The 26,070-nt window shown below is 42.1% G+C and overlaps 1 protein-coding gene across 3 annotated transcripts in view; it reads right to left on the bottom strand.

The window, feature by feature from the left end:
- The window catches only part of NRK (Nik related kinase), a 74,367-nt gene that overhangs the window by 18,082 nt on the left and 30,215 nt on the right, over positions 1-26,070 (bottom strand). For all 3 annotated transcript variants that reach the window (XM_088151769.1, XM_088151770.1, XM_088151768.1), the window contains exons 10-21: positions 25,026-25,201; positions 23,670-23,742; positions 21,401-21,614; positions 19,440-19,601; positions 18,149-18,313; positions 15,168-15,320; positions 9,046-9,177; positions 8,310-8,377; positions 7,282-7,397; positions 6,249-6,325; positions 3,992-4,116; positions 1,065-1,158 (exon numbers count right to left, since the gene is read on the bottom strand). In XM_088151769.1, coding sequence (XP_088007895.1) covers positions 1,065-1,158; positions 3,992-4,116; positions 6,249-6,325; positions 7,282-7,397; positions 8,310-8,377; positions 9,046-9,177; positions 15,168-15,320; positions 18,149-18,313; positions 19,440-19,601; positions 21,401-21,614; positions 23,670-23,742; positions 25,026-25,201 — 1,555 coding nt within the window. The remainder of the gene's footprint in view (positions 1-1,064; positions 1,159-3,991; positions 4,117-6,248; positions 6,326-7,281; positions 7,398-8,309; positions 8,378-9,045; positions 9,178-15,167; positions 15,321-18,148; positions 18,314-19,439; positions 19,602-21,400; positions 21,615-23,669; positions 23,743-25,025; positions 25,202-26,070) is intronic.

Here is a 26,070-nt window from a genome sequence, read left to right as displayed (position 1 = left end):
TCCTGCTTGGGGGCTCCACCAAGGTATGGGATGAGGGAAAGGAAGCAAAGAGGAAAAGGGAAGAATTCATACAGTGCAGGAAAGCTACAGTACTGTATAGTAACAGTTATCCATGGTAGAAACAAAATTGGGATAAGAATCATGTGGAGTCCTTGGGGTTCTCTGAGCTTGGCTGTTTTCTTGCAAACTTTTCGTTACCTGGCTAGGTAACATCTTCAGTGCTAGAATGAAATTCATTCTAGCACTGAAGATGTTACCTAGCCAGGTAACAAAACATTTGCAAGAAAACAGCCAAGCTCAGAGAACCCCAACGACTCCACAGTTCAACCCTGAGCTACACACATTCGCTTCTATAAGAATCATCACAATTATGCAAAGTTTACCGGGTTGACTTCAGAAAACAAAGAGAAGGATAGTGGATAAAACAGGAACATCTACTATTCCTTATGCGTGCATATTAGAGCTGCCGTAGCAATATACAACAAAAATGTTCTAAGGAGTTTTTCTTTAAATTTGGGATGTTTTAAATGGGCTAAAGAAGTTTAAATGAAGCCCTGATCTCACCAGCGTTTAATCTGACTTCATAACCTTTCATAATTCCCTTCCTCTTAATCTGATTATTCTAATTCCCATAAGCAAAAGGGATAAGATCTGGCTAACGTGGAGATTTAGTGTGCTCGTTCCAAAGTGTGAGTACCTAGGGAATTGAATCTAAAAAGTATGGATAGATATTCTTGTCCTTTTATAAGACTTCTTTTCCTTTCTGTATCTTTCAAGCAGATGGAAAGAGAAGCTGCAGATTCTGGTGAGACCATAAATCCAAAAGGAACAATTCAGAGGCTGTTAAGTTGGCTGTTAACTGTCCTGACAGTTCTCTTCCTTCTCTCTCAGAGCCCAAAGATTAGAAAAGGGAATTTCACAACACAGAGTAATTTCTACAGTAAAAGCGGGTGCAGGTGCTTGCGAAAGGGTCGAGCTAAGTTACAGACTTGGCAGAAGGGAACACGGCTTCTCCATTTTTACACATAAACCGGAGCTCCTTTGCAACCGTTGCAAAGAATTACCTTGCGATCCGTTACAACGCACGGAGAATTCAGTTCGATCCCGTCAGCCACCCTTGCCCTTGAGAACGCGGTCACTCCGTTGCTGAGCGGTTGCCTAGCAACAAATTCCAATTAGTGCAGGAGAAGGAGAGGAAAATAAATACATTTTTTAAACCCTCCAAGAAAAACGCAAAAGGAAAACCACACACGCATTAAAAATAAAAACATTGAGGAACAGCTGCACCCAACACCAAACCCATTAATGTCATTTCACATTTACATCAGAAAGCAGACAAGCCTGTTCAACCTTTTCCAAGAAGCCTGCCAGATGTTATCAACCACAACACCCAACAGTCCAACTAGCAGGGTCAACAATTTCAGAAATGATAGGAACTGTCATCTCTTGGTTAGACTATTGCAATGCGCTGTACATGGGGCTACCCTTGAAGAGTATCCAGAAGCTACAGCTGGTTCAAAATGCAGCCATGTGAGCAATCTTGGGTGCCCCTAGGATGGCACATGTAACACCTTTGGTGTGGGACCTGCATTGGGTGCCAGTTTGCTTCTGGGTTCAATTCAAGGTGTTGGTTATCACCTTTAAAGCCCTACATGGCATGGGACCAGGTTACCTGAGGGACCATCTCACCCCCATTACATCAACCCGTCCCACCCAGTTAGGCAGAGAGGGCATGTTGCGGACCCCATCAGCAAGAGAATGTCAGCTGGCGTGGTCCAGGAGGAGAGCCTTCTCTGCTGTTGCCTCCGTCCTATGGAATATTCTCCCACCAGAGGTGGGCCTCTACCCTCCTGGTTTTCCAGAAAGGACTTAAGACCTGGCTCTGTCAGCTTGCATGGGACGATAAGAGTTTCTATCAACCCTGGGGGGGGGAGGCGCCCTGATGTCACTCCTAAGTTATTTGCCAATTCCACCATTCTTGGAATTTATTTTTTTTAAATTGTTTTATATTGTATTTTAATTGATTTTATCTCCTTTGTAAACCGCCCAGAGTTGCTTTTCAATGAGATGGGCGGTGCCAAATTTGATATATAAATAAATATATAAATATTTGTAGTCCAAAACATCGGAAGGGCAGAAGCTGATATCATTATATAGACTGATACTGGCTTTCCAGAACTTCAAACATGGAAGTAGGGCTATCAGATTCAGGCTTCAAAATTCCAGATGACCACTACGTGGGAGCAAAAGATAAGTGGTTTTCTGTATCTCTCTGCTGCCAGCTAGTGGTTATTTAGAATTTCGCACCCCAGGTCTGATAACTCTACAGGACAGGCATAGATTTAGCATTTAATTCTCAACATCCTTTTAACTAGAAATCCCCAGGATTTAAATTTGGAACTTTTCTAAGCAAAGCATATCTTTCTTCCCCCCACCCCCAACCAGCATTGAGCTTTTCTCAGAAGGGCTGGCATGCTTTACTGTCCTATCGCTTTTTGATCACACGGGGCCTCCTTTCCTCAAGCAAAGAATGGATGTGCGGCTTGCAAACGGTTATGCACGCACCTTTGAAAGAGTACATTCATCTGCATTCAGCACGGTGGCAGCTATTAAAAAAGGAAGGGTCAGGTTCTACAGCTGTGCTGATTGAAAGACATATCAAATGTGTGCTACTCCATTTGAAATTCAGTACTCTCTACTTGGAATTAAAAGAGAGAATATGCATCATATCTAATCTTGGATGGATTCCACCCAGCATATGTGTGAAATCTGCTTTCAAGGCCTGCAATACAATGGGGTCAAAGAACACGTGGCCACATCTCGAATGGAGATCACAGGACCCTAAAGCCATCGCCTTCTCCCTGAACCGAAGTTATTCTACTATTTTTTTTAAAAAAAAAATCTATGCAGGAACTCAGAAATAATAAAATGCACATAACAAAATATAATTCTAGTGTTTACTCATATTTCTACCATGGAATTTTAAGGGTAAGTTAAGTATTATATTTTAGTGATGGAAGCTGTTGGGAGGCCACTGAGAAAACAGAGTAGAGAAATGTAACAATACCGTTTGCTCTACACATGTGCTCAGAGGGACAACTGATAAGCAGGAACCCAGTCCTGCTTCTCCTGGACATTGTCCATGGACAGTTGAGAGTGTCCCTTGTTCTTCTTTACTAGAACCCACAGATCCTCGAAGGTCTTTTTGTTAAAATTCATCCAGATCTTTGACGCAGCCCATGCCAAGACCCACCAGTCCTACAACAATGGTGGCTTCTCTCAGCCTTCCCGTCTCTACTTTAAATTGATAACAAGAGCCAGCAGGAGGGGATATCGTGTCATAATTCACACAAAGAAGCAAATCAACAGAGTAAAAGATGGCACTTTAGCAACATTAATGGCCTAAGAAGCCCTTAGAGGTGCTTTCCCCCTACTTCCAAAAACCTTGGACTCCAACTCCTGTAACATACACAAGCTTCCCAATGGGAATTATAGGAGTTGCAGTGCAATACTTGCAGAATAGGAGGCAGCTATTTTATAAGATCTTTTTTGCAGCTGGAAGGATCTATCTTCAATCTTCCACTTGGGCAGAAATGCATACACGTATGTATGTATTTAACAAATTGATATAGTCACCCATCTACCAGCCGAACTCTGGGTGGTGAACAAAAGATAAGCATAATCAATCAATCAATCAATCAATCAACTGACTGATTAATCAATCATTAAAAGAACCAAGTCAAGGCCGCTGGGAAAACCATCTTACCGATCTGTCCCCCCAATACATGCCAGGCTCCATTAACATCCCACCCCAGTAAGGGGTGGGTGGGAAGCCAAACCTTTGTGTGCTTCCAGCTGTTGCTTAATTGCTGATATGGAGCAACTAAAATGTATCCTCCCTGGGCAACAAGAAGTAAACCAAGCTATTCATATTCTATTAACTTTTAAGTCAGTCATCTGTGGCTGAAGGCTGAAGACTGGGAGAGCCAACCTTATGTGTCTGTCACCCCCATCATCCTCATCACTGCTGTAGATTTCGTCACTGGAGGAGGAATATTCTAAAGACTTCCGGAGCAAGTGACTGCCATCTTTCTCCTTGTTCCATAAAGCTGGGCTCTAACAATGAGAAGAACCTGATTTGTAGCTTCAGCACATACAAGATCTTGACACAAAGTACCACCTGATCTGAGCCATCTGACAATATCCCCTTCAAGTTATTTCTCAGCAACCTTCCCCAACATGGGATCCAGGGGAGTGGATGGTAGAACATCTAGAGGACACCATATCTGGGGAGACTTTTTTTCCCACAGCAAGGCATTTCCAAGGTTTCTCTGCTGCAAGGTCAGGCAATCTGATGCCTTTGGCTCCAATCATCTCCAGCCAATATCACTAATGGCGAGGGGAGGGGGGTAGTTGCAGCTGAAAACATTTGGAGGGCAACCTCTGATTTTGGGAACCAGAAGCTTTTCAGGGAACAGCACATTCAGGATGCAAAATGCAGAGCAGGGAGGTTAATTTTCAAAGTCAATGGAATCCCAGGGAAAGGGGAGGAGGACCATCCTTTTAGTCCTGCTACCCACAATGCTTTTCTCCCAGCCAGGTCCCCTCTCTGTATTCATTGTAGAGGAGAGTAACACAGAGAGGAAGACAAAAATTCTCTCTGCTGTAGTCCCCTGCAGAGAGGCGTCCCTGATCTTGAAAAAGCTAAGCAGGCCAGACTGGTTTATTCCTGACTGGGAGATCACTAGGAAACCCAAGAGGGGAGTCGGGGGTGGTAGGCTAGGGCGGGAAGTTGAGAAAAGATCCCAGAAGAAGGCAATCAAAACACGCATTTATTAAATATATATTTATGAATGCATCTATTTAAAATAATTGTTCATTTTATAATCATTTCCTTTTTTACAATCCTTCATTTAAATAGATATTTTTTATTTATGAATATTTACATATTTTAGAAAAAATAAAACAAAAATAAAATAAAATATTGCAATGTTGGCAAGAAAACTTCTTTGGCATGACCATGAAATTATTAGGAGTTGAGCTAGCCTTAAGGAAGTCTTTACTTTTACCTCCCTCCTATCTCTTCTGGCCTCTCCTTTATTTATGATTTATTACAATTATTTATATCTTGCCCTTCAGGATAAAAGATCCTCCCAAAATGGATTACTAGGAATATAAGCCACCATAAATAAAAACACAATGAATATTTGACAACAACACACCCCTAACTCAGGGAGGCCCATTTTTAAACAAACAGGTAGGTAGTCACTTCACCTAAAGTACCCTGATTTAGTTCAATCCATGGAATTCTCAGGGAAGCCTTCAAAAGGGGCCTTTGCTCCTTGCCAGTATCTAGATCATGGACTAATTCAGGATAAGCCAATGGCACAGCTTTCTATTTAAATTAAACCCTCTTTCAGTCACTTCAGGACAGGGAATCTTCTTCTGGGGAAAAACTACAGCTCCTAAACAGACTATCATACATATGGTACTTTCAGAAAATTGCTTGTGCAATTGCTGGAATTTCTAAGAGAAGTCCAGAAGAGACTTCTGAATCCCTGGAGAGCAGCTCCTAATCAACTTGATGATCCATTGTTATGACTTCAAAACAGGTGCTTATGCTCAGAGCTGACATCTTGTCTAAATGGGCCACTAATCCTCGTCAAGATGCTTACTTTAAGCATGTGGAATACTCCAACTTTATGGCTTCTCCATCGTTCTTCTTGAATAGAAGGGGAAGGAAAATAAAACTAACTTGTTCTGCCGAATGGAACACTGAAACCCCACCTTCTGAATCTCTGAATATTCAAAACACTTAACCAGTAGGTACCTCATCCAAAACACAAAACAAAAAACGGAAACAGAAGTCCTCTGGGTCTTGGTAAAAGATAGGTAAACAGATAGGAAACTTATGTGATTAATTAACAGATGGGGATAAAGGATAAAGACTCCCTCAGGCCCAGGTTGACTTCAGTTGACCTTATGGACATCCTCATGTAGTTTTCTCAGCAGCAATATGGAAGTGGTTTGGTAGCACCTCTTAGATGCATTTTTAAAGATGTTAAAGATATATTTTTAAAGACATCCATTAGGGGTCAGAGTAAAAACAATAAAAAGAAAAAAAGAACATTAATGAGACTAAAAGGAGGCAAAAGAGGATGACCAAGAGAAATCATGAGAGTAGAAGAAAATGATAAAGTAGGGAAAACTGTGGGAGAATTACAAGGTATAGCGGGGGGGAAACTTACTGAAATATGGCCTGAACGGGATGTTTTTTCAGGTTTCTTATAGGATTGGTGCGGTCTGTTGTCCATTCTGGATGATCCTGGATGTTGTAAAGAGAAATATTTACTGATGCATACATATTACTTAATGGTTTAAATAAGAGCCCTGCATCTTAAGATATCTACAGACTGCCCTGGGAACTGGTTTGAAGCAATTGTCCAAAGCAAAACAATTCAGCCGTTCTTAACTTCCAAGCAGGTACATTTTGTGGCTCGTGCATTTGTGGTACTTGAACTGGTCAAGAACACCAACAGGCTTCAACAGATTCTATCATCCTGAGTGGTTGTGCTTTATAAAATGGTACTGCTGCTCTATTTTAGTACAGTTGGATTTGAGATGGTTTTTGCTATTTTACAACACTTCTATGCTGCTTCAAGGACTTTTTATAGCGGAAACACGGGAAAGTTTTAAAAGAGAATAGTCTGAGAAAATTTAGCTTATCTAAGATAAGCTAAAGCCCTGGGTTAGGGCGAGAGGTGGGACTGTCTGAGGTCACGCAGTTGATTTCAGAATCCAGGAGAACCCTGGATCTCACCAATCTCACATTCTATGTCCTCCACCCACTGACTCATTTCCATCCAAACACAGAGGAACTCTGCCAGATGAACAGCAGTAAAACGTATGAAAGTACTCTCCCTGTTGTTAAGACACCTCACAAGCTCTTCTGACTGACAAATGTACACATCCTGTTTGATAAAATAAAAAGCCAAGGCTGAAGGAAAAAAATCACAACCAGTTAATTCCTTGCAAACACAAACAACCCCTCTACAGATTTCAGTTTGCCATGCAGTTATTGAAACCATCTAGAGTGCAAATGTTCATGCACACCCATGTAAAATGGGCCTAGCACAAGAAAAGCAATTAGCAAACAAATATACTCAATAGAATAATTTTCTATTCCAGAGCTTACTTTCCCTCATTCTGTCTCCCTGGAAATGGAAACCCTGAATGCTGGTTGGACTGCACAGATAGTCTAAAGAGGAACCCAAAGATTACCCGAGATCAATTGGCTGTTCTGATGGGACATGAGGTCCTTTTGCTTGTTGCCACTGGAACTGCAGTAGCTGTTACTGGATTTTGCTTTGGGATCCCCCAGGGATGGCTGATGTGTGCTGTAAAGAGTAAAGATAAGAGGAGGAGGAGGAGGTGGAGGAGGAGGAAGAGGAAGAGAATGAAAACAAGGAAGAGAAAGTGGTGAAGGTGAAGGAGAAGGAGAAGAAATGGAACAAGAACAAAAACGAGGAGGAGGAAAAGGTGATGGAAGTGAAGGAGGAGAACAAGAACAAAAGGGAGGAGGTAGTGAGAGCAGGAGGAGAAGCAGAAGAATAAGAAGAGGAAGGAGGAGGAGGAAAAAGAGAACAAGAAGGGGAAGGAGGAGGAGGAAGAGATTACATTCAACCACTATACACGGTGTGCCATGCTCTTAACAACCCATTCTAAAAACTCATTCAAGACCACAGTATACTTCAGGGAGGTAATCAATACCAGAGTAATATGCCTAAAACCACAATAACAGCATTTTCATAAAAAATATACAATAGTACTGTATGTAGATGTCACTGAGGTTTGGAAATACTACTCTTAAAGGCTTATAATGTTCGTCACAAATGCTAGGTGAACTTTACAACCCCCAAATTCTTCCCTGACCTGGAACAAAATTTGAACCAGAATAGATTCACCTCCTTCCCCCCGCCTAGCTAAAAAGTAAAGGTGCCCATGAGTTGAGCTCAGTTCCTGGGGATTGCAACCATGCCGTCTTCTTGGCAGGGTTCAAGAAGTTACCCTTCTCTGGAATCTTTTTTTTTTTTACTTTTCTTCCTTTTTTCCCCCCACTTCTTTCTCTCTGGTTCCCCCATCCCTCTCTTCTCACCCTCATGCTACAGGCTTCCAAAGAGATGTCTCTCTTGTCAGAATTCTGAACTGTTGGTTTACAAAGGACTTTTGAAGTTGAATTGACAGCTACACTCGTCTGAGAGCCACAAACTGTATGTATGTATACTAGTATGAGAAGGAACTGCACCTACCTTGAAGGGATACTCTGATGCCCAAACTGATCCCTGGTGTAAAACGTTGATGTTGTCCTTTGAGGAACCTTCAAAATTGAAAGCCCAGACAAGTCAGCACTGATTACATATGCAGTTTTTGTAGAACAGGTAGTCCCCAGTTTAAGAACGAGTTCCATTCCCAAGGTCTGTCCTTAAGTCAAATTTGTATGTATTACAAAATTGTATAATGCTGTATAAGTAGTATTGTGTAATGAACTTGATCCATTGTGTATTTAACTAGAATTTTGCTACAATAGGCTTCGTTCTTAACTATGGATCATCCGTAATCCGGGCATTCTTAACCCAGGGACTACCTGCATCTTCTACAGCAGTGTTTCTCACCCTCAGCAACTTTAAGATGTGTGGACTTTGATTCCCAGAATTCTCCCAGCCATTTGATAAAATGGGCATCAAATGAAGCTTGCCCAGAAAAAGCCTTCAAGAGGGGAAAAAATAATGAAAATAAAAAAGAAACCATGGAGTCTGGGAGGCCCAACATGAAATTGTTTAAAGCAGGTTTATTGATTACAGCTGTCAGGGCCATCCAGGATTATTATGGGGTAGAATCTTGCCACGGGACCACACTTTGAAAAATGTGATGGTCCCAGAAAATTTGTGATAGTTGGTGGTAGGCACGGACATCCTATAACATAACCTTGCTTTATATCGCCTCTTTCTTCCATAAATCCATGTAATGCCCCATTTCTTCCATTACCTTTGGCGGTTGCTCTTCGGTCGGAGACAGACTCCAAAAAACATCATCCTGGCTGGGACTCAGGGGTGTGACAGCAACATCAGACAACGAACTGCTGTGATACATGTCCCGACTGGTTCCGAGGTTTTCATTCTTTAAGCAAACGAAGCACAGATAAGGTTTCTGGTGATGATGACTGTTATTCTGTTTTTTCTGAAAGGCCGTACTTAAGAAACTCTGTTTGTGGCACACTGTGGGTTATAAATGAATAGCCACCAGATACAAACTGCCATAAAGGAGGCTATTTTGGTAAATCAAACTGGCAGCAGCCAGAAGCACAGCTGCTGGGGTGGCCAAGAGACTCACGGAGCAGGGAATTTGCTGGAAGAATTACTAGTGGCCCAGTTTTTAGGACTGTCTGATAATATCACATAGAGGAAGTCGACCCAATCACATCCATGGCTTCACAACCAATCTGCTCCATTAATTTTACTCTGAGGCTTTATACCACGCTGGGAATCTTAAGCTTTTACATGGTACTACAGGCTCATCAATTTCGTAACATAAGAATAGCCCTGTGGATCAGGCCAAGGCCCATCTTAGTTAGCTCTCAAACCCACACAGCTGAGCAAGGTCAAGAAGGATATGGGTATCTTTAAGGCTAATCTTTGGTAAATAGAGTCTTAGAAACTACAAGGAATTTCCCACTCTATTTCTAAGGAATTCATTCAATTCCTGTGAATGATTCAAATGGTTTCTCCACAGCTTTCTTGCCACCTGGGCTAAGCTGCTGTTAATGGGATAAGCCATCTCTTAATTTTTAAAAAAATGTCTATTCTTTTCCATTCCTTTCCCAACCTCCCCACAATCTCCCACACTAGCATTTTATTTCTCACAGCACCCAACCTACCAGTTGCCTCTAGGGTGCTCACAAGTAGGAGATAACTCTTTCCCACCACTGTTCCCGTTAGATATGAACCCACCCAATATCATGGACATGTGTGAGAGAGAAACACAGCCATTAAACCCCTTTTCTTTGGTTCTGACCCACTGTAATGGGAAGAAGGAATAACCTTGAGGAACAGGAGGAAGATCAACTACCAAATCAATGGTCAGATAAAATAAATCCAATTCCAGGCCAGAACCGTTACCTGAGAAAGTGTCTCAGACAAGACCCTCCCTTGTTCTCATGAAGATAAAGGGAGGGAAGGAGGAAGCACATTTAGACTTGCAAGATTCTGTTACAATAGCTCTGTAATGCAAGTAGTATTAACCTGCATGACTTTGGTTTCCTACTCTGGCCTAGGGCTGACAGTGGTATTTGGAGACATGCTGCCCCTAACCTGGAGATCTGTCCACTCTCTTTAAGAACCATCTATGTTAGCAGCCATCACCTTGTATTGTGGTAATGAATTCCACCAGTTAATTTGGATCTGGAAAACCCAGTTGCATCCCCAGTTCACCATATGGGTACTGCAGGCAGACTGAATCACAGAATTGTGGAGCTGTGAATTTGAAAGGACCAACAAGGTTCATCTCGTCTTTCTGTACCATTCAGGGAAGCTCAACTAAAGCTCAAGGAGGTGACAGATATGCCAGCCCACATCCCAAAGTGCCAGGGCAGGAATGACTAGAAATAGTACTACAGCAATGCTAACCAGAACCCTAGGACAGGGGTGGGTAGCCTGTTGGAGATCCCCTGGCTCCATATTCACAGCCCTAGAGTCTTTCCAAAACACAACCAAACTTCAGCAACTAGTCGTTATTTTTCAGCAGCCTGCGATTTTAGTTTTTAATGAAAGAAACTCCTACTAGGCTTAACACCCCTATTTTGAGGGGAAACACCCACCCATCCGATTCAGTACCAAAACTTTCGGCCATGAACTCGTTGGTGGCAGCAGCACATCACTGGTATGGTCTCTGTGGCGTTCCAAGGCTGCTGTTAATCATCATCACGAGAAGGAAGAAGAGGGCAGGAGTAATAGAACAGATGGAAAAAAGTTGTCCATCTGTCTTATGCCCAAGAAGACTACAAGTCTTGCTAGGCACCCTACTGTAGATTGATGTCTTCTCCCAACACTGCTTGCCACAAATGCAGTGAACTTGATTCACTGGGATTCTGCACATCATATATATATATGGGAAGCAGAATTATGGGAGAAAAGCCTGCAGCTAAACTGTTTCATTTGGCCTCTCCATCAGATCTTGCCTGGTGAGAAGGATCCTGCGCTCTCAGAAGGGGTATTCTTTATTCACTAGCAGACATTTCTCTCCTCTGAATCAGAACTGATTTAGGGTCGTAACATACTTTTATTTCCTGCGCTGCAAGCCTGCTCTTTCAAATGAAAAATGAAATAAAAGAAATAAGACCCCTTTATTTCACATGGCTCTTTAGAGCATGCCGGTACATACTGGTATATTCTCAACAATCAATCAATCAATCAGTCAATCAATCAATCAATCAATCAATCAATCAATCACAAATAAAAGCTCTTCTGGGCTTGTTTTCCCCCATCTGTGAACATTTCACTTCAATGAAAATCCAAAGGATATTTACCCAGCAGCATTAATGTTCACACCCCCACCCGTCCCTAAAGGACAACCTTGAAAAAGACTGCACATCTCAAACAATTTAGAAAGAATGAAAAAAAAAATCATGAAACAATCTGTAATGTTACTTGTTAGAGGAAGCCCATGTGGTGCTTTTGGGTGTCATGACATTCAGAGATACGTCCTTCGGTACCCCCATGTTCCCTGCTCTACATAATATTTCAAACTAGGTTTAATTTTAGAAAACGGAATGAAAACTTGGTACACTGATAATGAGACACTTAGGTTTAACTATTGAAAAGTGGATTAGAATAATGAAATCGAAAAAACATTATGTAATTTCAATAGCTTAACTTTTTTTCTTCTCCTCTGAATGTTTTTCTTTCTTTTTAGAATTAGATATAGTATAGATTTTTTTTTACTTTTGCTTAATGACTACTTTTTAAAAAAAAAAATTCTTTTTTTCTCTGCTTTTCCCCCTTAAGTAGTTTACCACACTGTTTTCCTTTTCCTTTTTTTTCCTGTCACCATATTGTTTATTGTATTTCTCTTCTGAAACAAACAAACAAGCAAAAAACTTATTTGGCTGCACTGGCCTATTGGAGAAAAGCGATGAATGCCACAATTTTGGCTATGGAAGAGTTTGTGCATCTCAACACCAAAAGTCTTATTTCTGTAACCCATGGATTTTTAAAGATCCTCATGGCTAGAAAAAATGATGGGTGGAAGGTGAAACCTAATCTCTACCTCTCACAATGCTAAGGCAGGTTTTCCCAACCTGGACATCCTCTTAGATATGTGGATATCAATTTTCGTGTCTCCCGACTGGCATGGCACTTGCTGAAAACTCATGGGAGTTCATGTCCATATCTAGAAGACGTCAAAGTAGCAGAAAGTTGGGCTATTTCTATCACCTTCTGTTTCTGCCTCTTCCTTTTTTTTTTTTTTTCATCCTGCAAGAGATCTGGCTATGTTATCCAAAGGCTTGGCAAAGATTTTAGCTTTTTGGGCGTGGGGAGGAAGAGGTTTTGAGCAGGTGCAGCACCTAAGAACATGATATATAAAAAGCCTTGTGTTCTCCTTTTTTGTCCTGTATGATTGCAGCTAATGACAGTATTCATTTAATCTGGGCTGGCTGGTAAAGTCAAGCTGTTCTCCAATGCAGCTAACCCCCGTATAAGAAGGCAGGCTGGAGCCAACCTGTCATCAAAAGGCTCTTGCCTGCCTGTCATTTTCTTGGAGCCTGATTCAGCAAAATGCTGAAAACATGTCTGGATGGGAAGACGGGAAGGAATAGAACAAATGAGGTGTTTTGTGCCTGAAAAGCAGCCTTGCCGAGATCTACCTTGATCAACATGAAGGAGCGGAACCGCTCCTGGAACATCCTGCAGAAAGCCTATTTTGCCAACTACAAAGCCACATCTGAGTTGAAGCGGGTTGGCCCATCTCATAGCTCCATTTGCAGACAGTGAAATGAGACCACGATTTGGGCCATTCAGCAACAGCGAGGGCACTGTGCTGTTGCAGTGAGAAATGTTCCATTCTCCCCCCAACCCTCTGGTATCTGGGAACGTATCACTGCAGTGAAATCGTTGCAGGGAGATGGAATGGTGCTTCCATTCATGACTTGTAATATTAATAATCATCGTTCTATAAAAATATTTTAAAGCACTAGTCACGAATGCATAGCCAGGCATATATTAGCCATAAACTAATATAGGATACATTAAAGTGCAATAAAAACATCATTCGAATGAAGTATATAAAGCAGACATAACCAACCTAATGAGTAGCAATAAATAAATACAACAGCACCATTGTGAACTCAAAGATGCAGAAATATGTAAAAAAAAAAGTGTTCAACACGTGCAGAAGTGCAATAAGATTGGATCCTATGAACCAGCCTCCTCAAAGAATCTTCCTGCTCCTATTTTAAGAGAAGTGGGATGGGGTGGGGTGAGGGCTGCTGAGCATCCACAATATTCAAGTGGATCTAGGCAAATATGTATTTCAAAACTAGGCAGAATAAAGGGCAGTTGTGACCTATCTGAGGTCACATTGTCCATCCCAAACTGCTCACCAATGGAGGGAAAAAAATCAAGGCAGAAGGCAGAACATTTTGGCAAATGCATGGATACAGCTCCAAATTCCTTCCTTCTACCTTTGCAAATAAAAAAAAAGAGGATGTCATATTATATCACATCATCAATTTCTCTATCCCCATGCCACTGGCAGTTGCAGTACAATGGAGAAGGGTGGAGGGGAACAAAAGAGACCGGAAAGCTGAAACAGTTGGCTGCAACACAGAGACTAACATGAAGCTGCAAATGCTCCTCAAGCTAAAATCAGCCATCTTCCTGGGAGACAGGAGACTCCAAAATGGCAATTAGGATTAGCAATGGCATCTCCAGGAAATGTCATTTCGTGAGCTTGAACTGCTGCTTGCAGATTTAAGGAGCAACCAAGATTTCTCTGCCTGGGCCAGGAGTGGAACACATTGTCTCCACCTGCTTTCAACAAGGGCTGAACCTGCCACAGAACGCTCTCCTCCATGCTCCATGAAGCACAGCATGCCTACACAAAGTTGCACAAATTATGCACCACCGAACGTTTCCAGTGGAACACAACCACCTGTCCAGGAGCTTTTGTGATCCTTGCAAGCGTAACAGCCCCAAATCAATCCATAAAAACAAGTATTCATGTCACTGCAAATAACTATCTGAGCAGGCTTTATGTTGCACAGAAGCATCTTTCTCGTTTGGGAGGAACAGCAATATGGTATTGATAAGCCCTGCAATGTCTCAGTCCAATCCAGCCTGTTGCTGCTGTACTTGGGTTGGTCTGTGCACTGGGAGAGGGTCAAAAAAAGAGAACAGATGTGAACCTGGAGGTGGGGTGAGGAAGATAAGCAATTAACCGATCTGACAAATACCAAAGCAGGTGGAAATGGCAGAATGACATAATCTTGAAGCAAATAGTTGGTGTTACTTCTTAGGAGCCCAAAAAGCTTGGATTAAAAAAAGGGATTGCCCTATTAGAATGGAGCCGACTTAAGCTGTTGAGGAAGGGCGGCAAATAAAATTCTCTTTGTCCTTCTCCAATTGTAAGAAATAACAACACACTTTAAATTGCCAGAGGAATTAAAGCAGATCAGATTCTGAAAGTATTTGGAACGAGGCTAGTGGTTTTAAGGGTAGATCAGTCCTAAAAGAGAGTGAAAAAAAAAATCCTCTGCATACTGTAAACCCGGGTTTCTCAACCTCAGCAACTTGAAGATATGTCGACTTCAACTCCCAGAATTCCCCAGCCAACATGCTGGCTGGGGAATTCTGGGAGCTGAAGTCCACACATCTTCAAGTCGCTGAGCTTGAGAAACCCTGCTCCAAGGAGTTAGGGCAGAGCCAGTCTGAATTTCATCCTATTATCTCCTTCATTTCCTGAGCTTAAAACACAGTTTTGCAACTGTCTCTGCACAGTTTCTCCAAAGTCGTCTCTGTGGCTCTCCATTATTGCATAGACCTTTCTGACCCAAGGAATGGTCAGCATGACCAAGCTATCTCCCCTGCCAGGTAAAAATTGAGAGAATGTCCAACCTGAACCACCACTGCTCGTTGTAAAGCTGGTGTGCACGGACTGGAACTACTGCCGGACCCCAGTCTTCCGTGCGGGGTGGCCTCCTGCTCAAGGACCGCTGCCCGGCTGAGGTCAGGCTGGACACCATCACTTTTCTTATGCTTCTTTTCTGCCTGCAAAGAAACCAACAGCCAGACTGAGTATCGTTCTTGTAGGGAGCATGTAGATTCATCCCAATTTATCTTGTTCTGTTACCGCCGAGATCAGATACAGATATCTTCATGTATTTCTTGCCAGCCCTTTGCTCTTTCTTTAAAAAAAAAAAACTTAAATCAACAAAATTGAATCTCTTCTGTTCAGCAGCAAGAGATACATAACTAAAAAGGTTCCTTCTTGTGCCTTTATATTGGAGAGTCTATGCTATTTTCCTTCTTGTGTATATGACAGATTGTTTTAATACCCAGCCCTGTTCGGTGTTTTGACATTCAAGTATTCCTCTTATCAGATTTCAGCTTTGGCCATAACCTATGACCCAAACCAATTCATACGTGATGTTCATGAAAGCCCTGTTCTTTGGGGCTTTAATTTAAATAGTTAGCTTGACCCTGCTTTTTTGGCTTATGGCAAAACCAATTTATTTACAGTTTTTATTGATAGCACAGTCAAACCTTTTGCAGCATGACTTAAGCTGAAAGAGAAATGCCTCTGCAGGTTTCAGTCTCTTAGTGACAAGCACTTCAGGTAGATTTTTCAAATTAATCTGCCGTGGATGCTCAGGAAAAAAAAAAAAGTAATCCTCTCAATAATGCAGAACCCACTTATTTGATACGCACATATATCAGGGTTTATCAGCCTTGGCCACTTGAAGATGTGTGGACTTCAACTCCCAGAATTCCCCAGCCAGCATCCTGGAGAAAGTCTATCTATATGGTTGCTAAGAATCGATATCGACTTGGCAGCATTCACTCATTCAATCAATTTAGGGAAATGGTTGGAATCAGTGTCATAATCCCGGTAAATCACCCGGTGACCCTACCTACCTACCTACCTACCTACCTACCTACCTATCTATCTGAATTACAACAACCCAACCAGCACAGTAAGTATAAAAAGAGCAAGAGACTAGTTCAATAACAGCTGCTTGAGGAGCAGGGATACAAGTCCTTCCTTCTGCTAAATCTTCTCAGCCATGCTACTGTACAAGACCAGCGTAATGAAAGAGACAGGGCATTCTAGTAGATCACAGCAGCGACGTGGCATAAGAAACGCAAGGCAGAACCGTCACTTTCCAGAGAAACTGTCAGACCCAATTTGCTTCCTGTGACTGTCACACACTTCCAAGAGACTCACTGCCTGCAGCTGCTAATGTCAGAAATCCACAATAGTACATCCAGATTAAAATTTAACAAGAATGTGGCCTGGACTATATTTTACAATGCATTTTATTCCCCCTACAAAGAGGTCATTTATGGAATACAAGCCAGAGATGCAAATGAATATTGGAACTGACATTTTGCAATGTGTTTCCCCCCTTCAGGCACCAGAGTTCTTGTTCTTGTTCTTCTATTTGAAAAAGGAGAAAACTGAAGCGATAAAAGAGAACTGTATGTTCCATCGTCTAAAACCTAGGAAGAGTGAGACTTCCCAACCACTCTTTTCCTAAATCCTTTATATTCAACCTCATAGACTCTGGCACTGATGAAATGGATGGGAACAGAGACCATCAGAACAAGTAGAAAGGGATGAAGGATACAGAAACTTAAGATGGAATGGATCAGCTGAGTTCCAAGGTTCACATAAGACATCTGAAGCTTATTGACTCAGCCTCCATAGACATCCAAAAGCAGTTATTAAAGGATAGCTTTTAATATAACAGAAGGGGGAAATGGTCAAACACCAGGGATAGACCATCATGGAATGTTCTGACCTCAAAACAGGCTGCTCAGAGGTCAGAACATTCTTGGACCGCTATAAACAGCTTATTCTGTTAAGGAACATTTTGCTCACCTTTATTGCCAAGAAACCTTCACAGACATGTTCATGAAGTAATCAGGAATCAAGCCCAACTCAAAGGAAACATTACTATTGCTACTATTAAATAGATGATTGGAGAATAATCCCATTAGCTATGCTTAATTTCAGTTACATGGAATGGGATTCAAATCAAGTTTCATGGCCCCACCCACAACTTTGGGGAATGTGGTCCTCAGCCCAGGAAAAGGTTGCATGTGGAGTCCTTGGTGCTCTCTGAGCTGGGTGGTTTGCTTGCAGACATTCATTACCTATCTAGGTAACATCATCAGTGCTAGTGAGTGTGGGGTTTGCTCCCTGTTTATATACAGTAGTTTGCCAAGCCCATGTTGGAGGTGTGGTTTTCTCCTTGGTCATTCCTTGATTAGGTTATTGTTTTCGGCTTGATTGTTTGCCTGGTGTTAAGGACACAGGAAGAGTCCCGAGCCTCTTATTGTAAGAGAACTTAAGAGGGAGAAAACTCCATAACTGTATACAGGTTTTCCACGTTTTTGAGAACCAAGCTAAATCTAAGATGCAATTCCATCCCCCTCCCTCCAAAATCTGCTCTGCGTCCTCCGAAGACTGTTATCATTTGGTTTGTCCTGCTACCTCTAGAGATGGCCATGTGATTTTGAAAAATGTCTTTAGAGACTGTGTACCCATCTATGAAAGAGTCTTTTATCATCATTCTTTTTCCTTTATAAAGCACTCTTAGAAAAAATAAACAAAATCCTCAATTAGATTTCTATTCAGCCCAAACAACAATCCATTTATTTGCAAGCTGGAGACGGAAACAAATGGTTTCAAGCCATGTGAGATTTTACAAGAACATGTTGCTAACAACAAAGCTCAGAGAGCATCAAGAAAGCCACTTGTTGCTTCTTTTTCCTTCTAACCCTTGCTTTTTTCCTTTAAAAAAATACTTTTATACAGCAACTAGCCAAATCCAATATAGACAAGGGTTTGTTGTTAGCAAGTTGGGCTTTACCTCTTTGCTCGCACAGTTTGACGAAAGGCCTCCTGGAATATGAAGGATCTTAGAAAGCTCCTTATTCTTCTGCTTGTGATCATGCTGGAGAGAAAGGAGTTGTGTTTGATCTTTGGGAAGAGTTCGATGAAACTTCTTCCCATGAGCCACTTCTTCTGCTTTTCTCTAGAATGGGAAAGAAGCAAGAACACCGTAATCCGGAGAAGAACCCCTGCAAGACTGGCAGAGTTGGCCTAGGTCAACCACGTCTTTCACCTGAGAATCAGCAACTGCAGACCCCATTTCAGATATCTGGAACCACAGAGGATCACCCTGGAAAAGTGGGTACAGACCTTGGGAATAGATATCCTCAGCCTTTTTCAATGATGTTGCTCCACGGGCAGGGCAAAAAACACCCGGGAGTGTGAAATCCTCTAAGGATTCCAAGCAGCCACAGAACGGTGTTCCCCCTTCCTATCTTCCACAAAGCATCTTTGAAAGACTTTAGCTTTTGGAAGAATGGTTAAGACCACATCAATCTAGGAAAAGTTTCTCTGCTTGTTTTCTCTTCTTTCCGTTCTTTTGATCCTATTTTTATTGCTTTCTGCAAACCTTGCAATGGCTATTCTTCCCTATTTTATGCATATTTCCCTCTTCTCGTGGTAGACTCGTGCACAAAAGTTCTTCCCATCAAGTGCACAGCAATATGCACAATGAATGCTACATGTGAGAGTCCAGCTTAGGGAAACCTTCTCCCCTCCCCATTCCCCCCCCCCCAAAGATAAAAGAATGCACTAGATTCATGCATTTAAGGCAACTGCTTTCTGTTTCATATATTATATCACAGCTGAGTTCACACATTGCGTTAAGCTATTATTAGTAGGGCTGTTTGTGTTTTGAAAATGATTCAGAAGAGATGATTCAAAACATGTGGGGAAGAGAAGCATAGCACCTCTTCAAAGCAACGCAGCCTTTTTTTCTTCAGACCTTCACGTGAGCTGGAAGAACAACACAGCTGCTTTAATGAAATTCATTCAATGGCTTGGAAGTGCTTCTGCGTTTGCATTTCTGCACCTTCTGAAGCACCTCCTCCAAATCGTGTTCAAAGCATGTGCAGTGCTAACAGTCTGTTGTGCAAAGCAGAGCACTAGCATGTGAAAAAAAACACCCTACACAATCCATGGAACTAGGCCATGTGTAGCGAAAAGGAAGGTCTCTTTCTCTCCCTAAAGAAGGTAGAGTTTGGTAAATGTTTAGCCAGTCTATGGCTGAAAAAACCAAAGATGTCTCTTCTGCCAAAGCATATCCTCACCTGTTGCATTTCTGGTTTTTGGACTCCATCCCCTTTGCGCCACGCATCCTCCTGATTTTGTCTGCTGCTTTTATCCTTCTCGACTTTGCCTTGTGCCACCTTGATCTCCGGGTATCTCCTTTCAAGGTCCAGATGCTTCTGAAGCTCTTCCTTTTTCTGATGCTGAACACATGCCAGGAAATAACATTTGCTTTCATTTCATCTTCATTCAGAGGCTTCTCATAAAAGGAGTAATTATTCATGTCATGGGTAGCATTGTGCAACACAGTTCAGACACTGTGGGATTCTAGCTTGCTAGAAACCGTTAACCTCCCAAAGCAAGAACTGGGGTTCTTTTCCTCTTATTTTCTTCTTGCTGCATTTGGCTATTGTTCAATTGACAAATAAATTGATATGAAATTGCCCTGAGCAAGCTCCCAAGTGAAGAAAAATATGTCCTTACCCACTCTCTCCACACCAAAGCTAATTTTAAATACCTCTATTGTGCTCTTTGTCCATCTCTTTTTCCCCAAAGTAAATAGCCTCTAAATTATATGTTTCCATGTAGCATAACTGCACCATCACTTTGATCATTCGAGCTACCCATTTCTCTTCCTTCCTGGGCTCCCAATATCCTTTTTGTAATGAAGTGAGAAGAACTGAAGACAATATTCCAAATATCTGAAGACCTTAGACTATTAATCAAGTTGTCCCTTGCACTCTAGCTGTGAATGTTAGTTCTCGCGTGGTTGAAAGTAAACAACTAGATCTGGCCCTTGCTAAAACGAGGAACAGATGGAAACTGTATCTCTTACTCAAGAGGGAATCACTTCCAGCTCTTTATGGGGGGGCGGGGGGGAGAGAGAGAGAAAGATGGAAGAATTTTGAATACTGTTGATTTTAAATAGAACTGGCATTTTGGTACTCAGCTGTTGCTGGAATTCTTTCCTACTAGCTTATCTTTTCTGCAATAGATTATTCATCTAAAGTTCCTGGATTCTTGTGCGTCTGTTCAACGGGATTCAGTTCAGGCTTGCCAGGAAGAAGACGGACATTAAGGTCCAGTTACCTGTCAGTGTGCCCTGATGGCACTGACCCACAAGAGTAAAACTTCCCTAACTGCGCCAGTCAGATAAAGGCAATGGCCATAGTAAAAATCTGCAAACCTTGTAAAAACCAAGGCTTTTAAAATTCTTTTTAAAGATTCTTCAAAACTAATCATTAACGGCCAAACTTCTTTGGGCTTTTTTTTTTTTTGGTTCCTTCGAGTCAGTCTTGACTCCTGGCCACTGCCTGGGCTAGTCTCTACCATTTTCTTGGTAAGATTTCAGAAATGGTTTGCCCTTGCCTCCTTCCTAGGGCTGTGAGAAAGGGACTGGCCCAAGGTCACCCAGCTGGCTTTGTGCCTAAGGCAGGACTAGAACTCACCGTCTCCTGGTTTCTAGCCCCATGCCTCAACCATGACACCAAACCGGTTCCCTTAAAGGCCAAGCTGGTGGCTGCAAATTAAAGCACTGGCCTCAAGCATCTTCTCCCCTCACCCCAAGACTGCCTCTGGGCCCCCAAAAGGACCCACAGGCATTCTTAGAAAATAAAATTGATGGATGGCTGCAGCCTAACCCTTGGCTTGAAAGTGCAACTCCCTGCCTGCCCAAACAGACCAAGATAAGCCAGGAGCAGAGAACATTCTGGGGGGGTTAGAAAAGATGGTGAGAGAGAACTTGGCAGATAAACAAGCAGTGGAGGATTGGTCACCTCTACCGAGCAGCCATTTGTGAAGGAGGCAGTGGTTTTGCGAGAGCACCCCAACTTGCTCTCCAAAATCCCAGCTGAAAAGAATCCACATGGCAAAAGGAGGCCAGCCCAGATCCCTCTTCCATTTGATTGAAAAAAGGAAACGTCAAGCAGGCAGCATGATGATGCCGGCCGAATATAACTGAACCAAACCACCACACCCCCAAAAATCAAAATCCAGTTCCTACATCCTCCAACTTCTTCCTCTGCAGCTTTTGTTCCACGATGCGCTTCTGCCTCTCTTCCGAAAGCTGCCTTTTGTAGTTCTCCTGGTGCTTCTGTTGCTGTTGCGGCTGCTGCAGCGGCTGCGGGCGCGGAGGATCTGAACGGCCTTTGTTCTCCTGCTGAAGTCTGAGGAACTCGCGGCGCAGGGTGGATTCACCAGGGAGATTCACAATGGAGCTTAGTTTAAAAAACACAGATGCAAAAATGAGAGGGGAGGGGAAAAACCTGTTTGACGAACTCTAGTATTAAGATAGCCCAGCCAACCCAAAGTAGGCCATGGAGAAATGTCTGCCCATCCAAAGTTGCAGCATTAGAACATGCCAGAAAATCTCTGCAGAATCTCTCTGGTTCGGCTTCCCAGCCAGCCTCTGTTTTAGCAACTTTTTAGAATCCCAGCTAAAGCTGATTATCTGCTCACTAGAGACCTCACTTCACCGCTGCCTTCCCCAAACCAATTTTAGCATCTGTTCACACTTTATATTCAACAGCAAACACTGGAAAGGGAACAAAAGAGGATTCAGCTATATTTTTGAATTTGTATGGAAACCCATCTGCTGAGGTTCTGGGTGGTTTGTGGGGGTGGGGGTGGGGGGAAGGACATAAAAGCCTTAGGAAAATGCAGCATAGTGAAACTGAATTTCCTAAAAACCTCAGTGGTTCGAGTAGATGCCCTACACAGTTTTTATTTTATTGCTTTTTAAAGATTAGCAACACGTGGAATTCATGGCTCCTTACTAGCCAGCTTGTTCCCTCCCTCCACATCTAACCCACACACACTGTGGCCTACAATATTTAATTTCCCACCTTTTCTTGTAGAACAAATTTGCAGCTAGGGCTATCTGATCTACCCAGACTCTAACCTTTCACTGCCATATAAGCATCTGAAATTTTTGCAGACCAGACCAGGTAGCCCTACAGAGATCTATCACCCAGCTTAAGATAAACTGACATGGATTTCAACCCTGGCAACTAGAAAGCATCTTCTAGTAAATGTGAAAGTAACAGGCTAACTTAAAAGACACAGTCCATGTGGCATAGACAGTTCTCTACTCCAAAACTGTTATCGTTGATCTCTAATTCTTCCCTCTACTCAATGGTAGGGTGGGGCTGCCTTCTCACAATCCCAATTTTTTTCCATTGCTTCTGGGGTGGGCATAGTGGAGGTCTATTTAGTTGCTTCTCTGTTGATCATTGTTTAACAGTTGGCCCACAGGACTATGTCTGCCCTGACAAAGTCAAAAGAAGTCCAAAGCATGCTTTCCTTTTCATCTACAACAGCAGATGTTTTGGCATCTAAAAAGGAGGGCAACATGTGGCCTTCCAGATGTTGCTGCACTATAGCTCCCAGCCTCCTCGAATGATGGCTGGGCAGGCTAGGGCTGCTGGGAATTGGAAGGCCTCCAACATCTGATTGATTATGTGCCATGAAGTTGGTGTTGACTCTTAGCGACCACATAGATAGATTTCTCCGTGACCAACATCTAAAAGGCCCAAATTAAACCGCCTCTGAATTCTGAAGACAAGAAAAATATTAAGACCAACAACCCCTACCTTTGACTGCCAGGATACTGGGGCTGCTGCTTTTGGGAGCTGGCCATATTATTATGGTTCTTAGAATTACAGTTGGAAGAAGTACTTTTCTACCTGGGGAGACTCAAGGTAAAAGTTTCTTATGGGCAGGATTGTAATAGACTGAACAAGCCATACAATCTTAGTGGTGGGTGGGATATATTTGTGTGTGTGTGTGAGGACTTGTCTTAGTCAAGAGAACCTTTAGGGCAGGCCCCTCCTTCAATGGGCCCTATCCTCCTCACAGCCACTGCTTATGGCTATGGGCTAGCCATGAAGAAGACAATTCCTTCCTGCCTGCAGTATTCAATTCCCCATCTCTTCTAGGCCAGCTCCAGCAGCAACACAAAGAATTGGGGGATCAGGTTCTTGATAACAGGCTCTCTCTCCCCCAGAAGAGCCTCAGTTAGTTCCAAACATGGTAACCACAACACTATCGCTATCTCTCTGTCCCAAGCCAGCATTGTGTAAATGCGTAGTCCAGCATAGGAAGGAATAAAATAATCGACATCAACCATGTCATTCTATCCTGCTTGGAAGGAGCTCACGAGAAAGGGATCAAAAGTGGCTCTAACAATTTATCAAATGAGGTTGGAAGACTTTGGCCCCTTAAGAGAACATCATGGAACTGTTCTGATTTGATCTGCAAATGCAAAATGAGACCTTGGTTCGCCTTCATCTTCATTCAACTCATCCCCTTCTTCCTCACTTCCACTGTACTCATATTCTGTTTCATCTAAAAAGAGAGTAGTGGGAAGCAAAGTTATACAAAGAAGCATTATTACTGCAGGCACCATACAGTATAGAAAATCTATTACATATGTTAGTGTGTGTGTGTGTGTGTGTGTGTGTGGTGTGAGAGAGAGAGAGAGAGAGAGAACGCACACATGGAGGAAAGGAGTGAAGCTGTCAGACTGCTCCCCTTTCACGAAAGTCTACCCAGATCTTCATTCAGACATCTTAGATCTCCAAACATCTCCTTTAAAGGTTCAGCTTTCTTCTAAGGCCATTCATACTTATGTAACTGATTCAGCTGAAAAGTTTGTATTCCAGACTGAAAAGATTTATAAGCAATGTCTGCAGAACAATTAAGGGATTGTTAAAAATCTTACTTTTGCTTAATTTTTTTTTAATATTTCCCATTTTTGTCTAATCTAGAAATCAGATCTCAAATGCTTGTTCATTTTTGTGTCCCTTGAATTGGCCTAAAACATTATGTATATTTAAGTATATTTCTCCCTGATAGTAAAGAATCAAATATTGGATTTTGGACTGTGAAAGTCTGTGGGATACTAATACACTTGAAACTACCATTAAAGCAAATTTTTTCTGCTAGATGCAGAGAAAGGATGACATGTGCCAATCATTCACTTGAACTTAATTCCAAGTAATTCCTGGTCACCTCTGGTGAGCACGATAGCACTTATGTTTCTTTATCATGGAAATCCTGCATCATAACTTCAGCAAGCAATTTCAAATATTCTTAGCTGTCTATGTTATCCTTGAGAAATGATTTGTCAGGCAGCGACTGTACTAGATGGAAATGTTATCCCTGAGTGCATTTTTACCTGGTGTCTGTCACATATTGTTTATGGAGATACAAGATTGTGCAGATCTACACCTAAAACCAACCAAGGTGTTTGCAAGCATATCTGTCACACAGATGTGCTAAATAGGTTATATTGTCAGACTAAACACAGAGATATACAAAATGGATTAACATAGACATATAGAATAGATTAACCATTTATGGCAGAGGCACCCACAAAGGGACGTCAAAAAGTCTGTAGGGCAACTCAACTGAGACCGTATGTTCAATATCCCACCTCTTTTTCATGTGCATCACAAAGAGGTAGGGTTTTGATCATGGTTCATTTCTTTGACCCTTCCCCTGCAGATACTCCCAATCTATGAGGGGCCTTCATTTGTCATTACTTGATGTACAAACTAATTTTTAGTCTTTGTTCTTCCGGGCAAACAACTGTTCTAAGTCAATACTGGCAATAACATGGAAATCACCTTTTTCTCCCTTTTTTTTCCTGGTCCTGTCTAGATGATCTTTCAGCAAGATACGCACTTGCCGTTCGTTTTGCATGTCTCTTATGAAGGAATGTTTGAGCAAGGTCTCTGTCACAGGGCGATGCATGTAATTTTTCACCAAGCAACTGTCGACAAAGTTGAGAAACTTTTTTGACCTAAAAAACAAAACAGAGAAAAATGACATCAACAACCTAATTTTACTGAGAACTCCTCTTGTTTTTTCTTCTAAGGTGCCAGCAAAATAGTTGTGTTCCCATGTCACACTAAGCCAAGGTTTGGTTTTACTGTGTCTTGTTAAATTAGCTAGAATCAGTCTTATGGATGAGCAAACCAACCATGGCTTGTTTACTTTGATTTTCTTCCTTTTTTGGGAGGGGGGATATTTCTAGTCTTGTAGTTCTAGAGACTGGCCATAGACTTGGGCAGAACACAAAAACATAATACAAACAAGCCAGGACAGAACAATTGATGCTCCAGTTGCAATCAGTAAGCTAACAACCAACAGTGGTTTCAAATTGTGGTTTACTGCCCTACCACCAGCCATGGGTTATAATTGGCTCCAGATCACACAGGAAGCTAAGGCAGAAAAACTTCAAACAAATCACATAATGGCTTAGCAGGGTGTGGAAGCCTGCCAAGGTCTTGACAAGATTCATGAAGCCACTTTGCAGGGCGACACATGGCTTAGAATATAGCAATGGAGGGAGACTCATTCAAAGGTATGGAAGAAGTAGATTATTTTGTATGTTGAAGCTGGTGGTGTAGAGGTGAGACAGCACTAGTAAGACAAATAGTCAAGAAAACAAGAGGCCTTGGGAGGGCAGTTTCCATGATCAGATCAGGAGTCAAACCACAATCAGAAGCTTTATAGAAACAGATGGAATCTTATTGGCCACCAGCATCATCTAAAGCTCTGACTATCTGCAATGTAGAAAGCAACTCAATGGCTTCTTCTCGGGAGCTGCTTCTACAGTTGTCCAGAAAATATCTCCTAAGTTCTGTACCTCACCAACAAGCAACTGTC

This window comes from Python bivittatus, unplaced genomic scaffold, assembly GCF_059951505.1.
Source record: "Python bivittatus isolate LINGU-HERP-01145 unplaced genomic scaffold, Pbiv_v1 ctg000670_np1212, whole genome shotgun sequence".
In the NCBI taxonomy this organism is placed as follows: Eukaryota; Metazoa; Chordata; class Lepidosauria; order Squamata; family Pythonidae; genus Python; species Python bivittatus.
The sequence above is the reverse complement of the archived record's forward strand: the minus strand, read 5'-3'. Positions and strand labels throughout refer to the sequence as shown.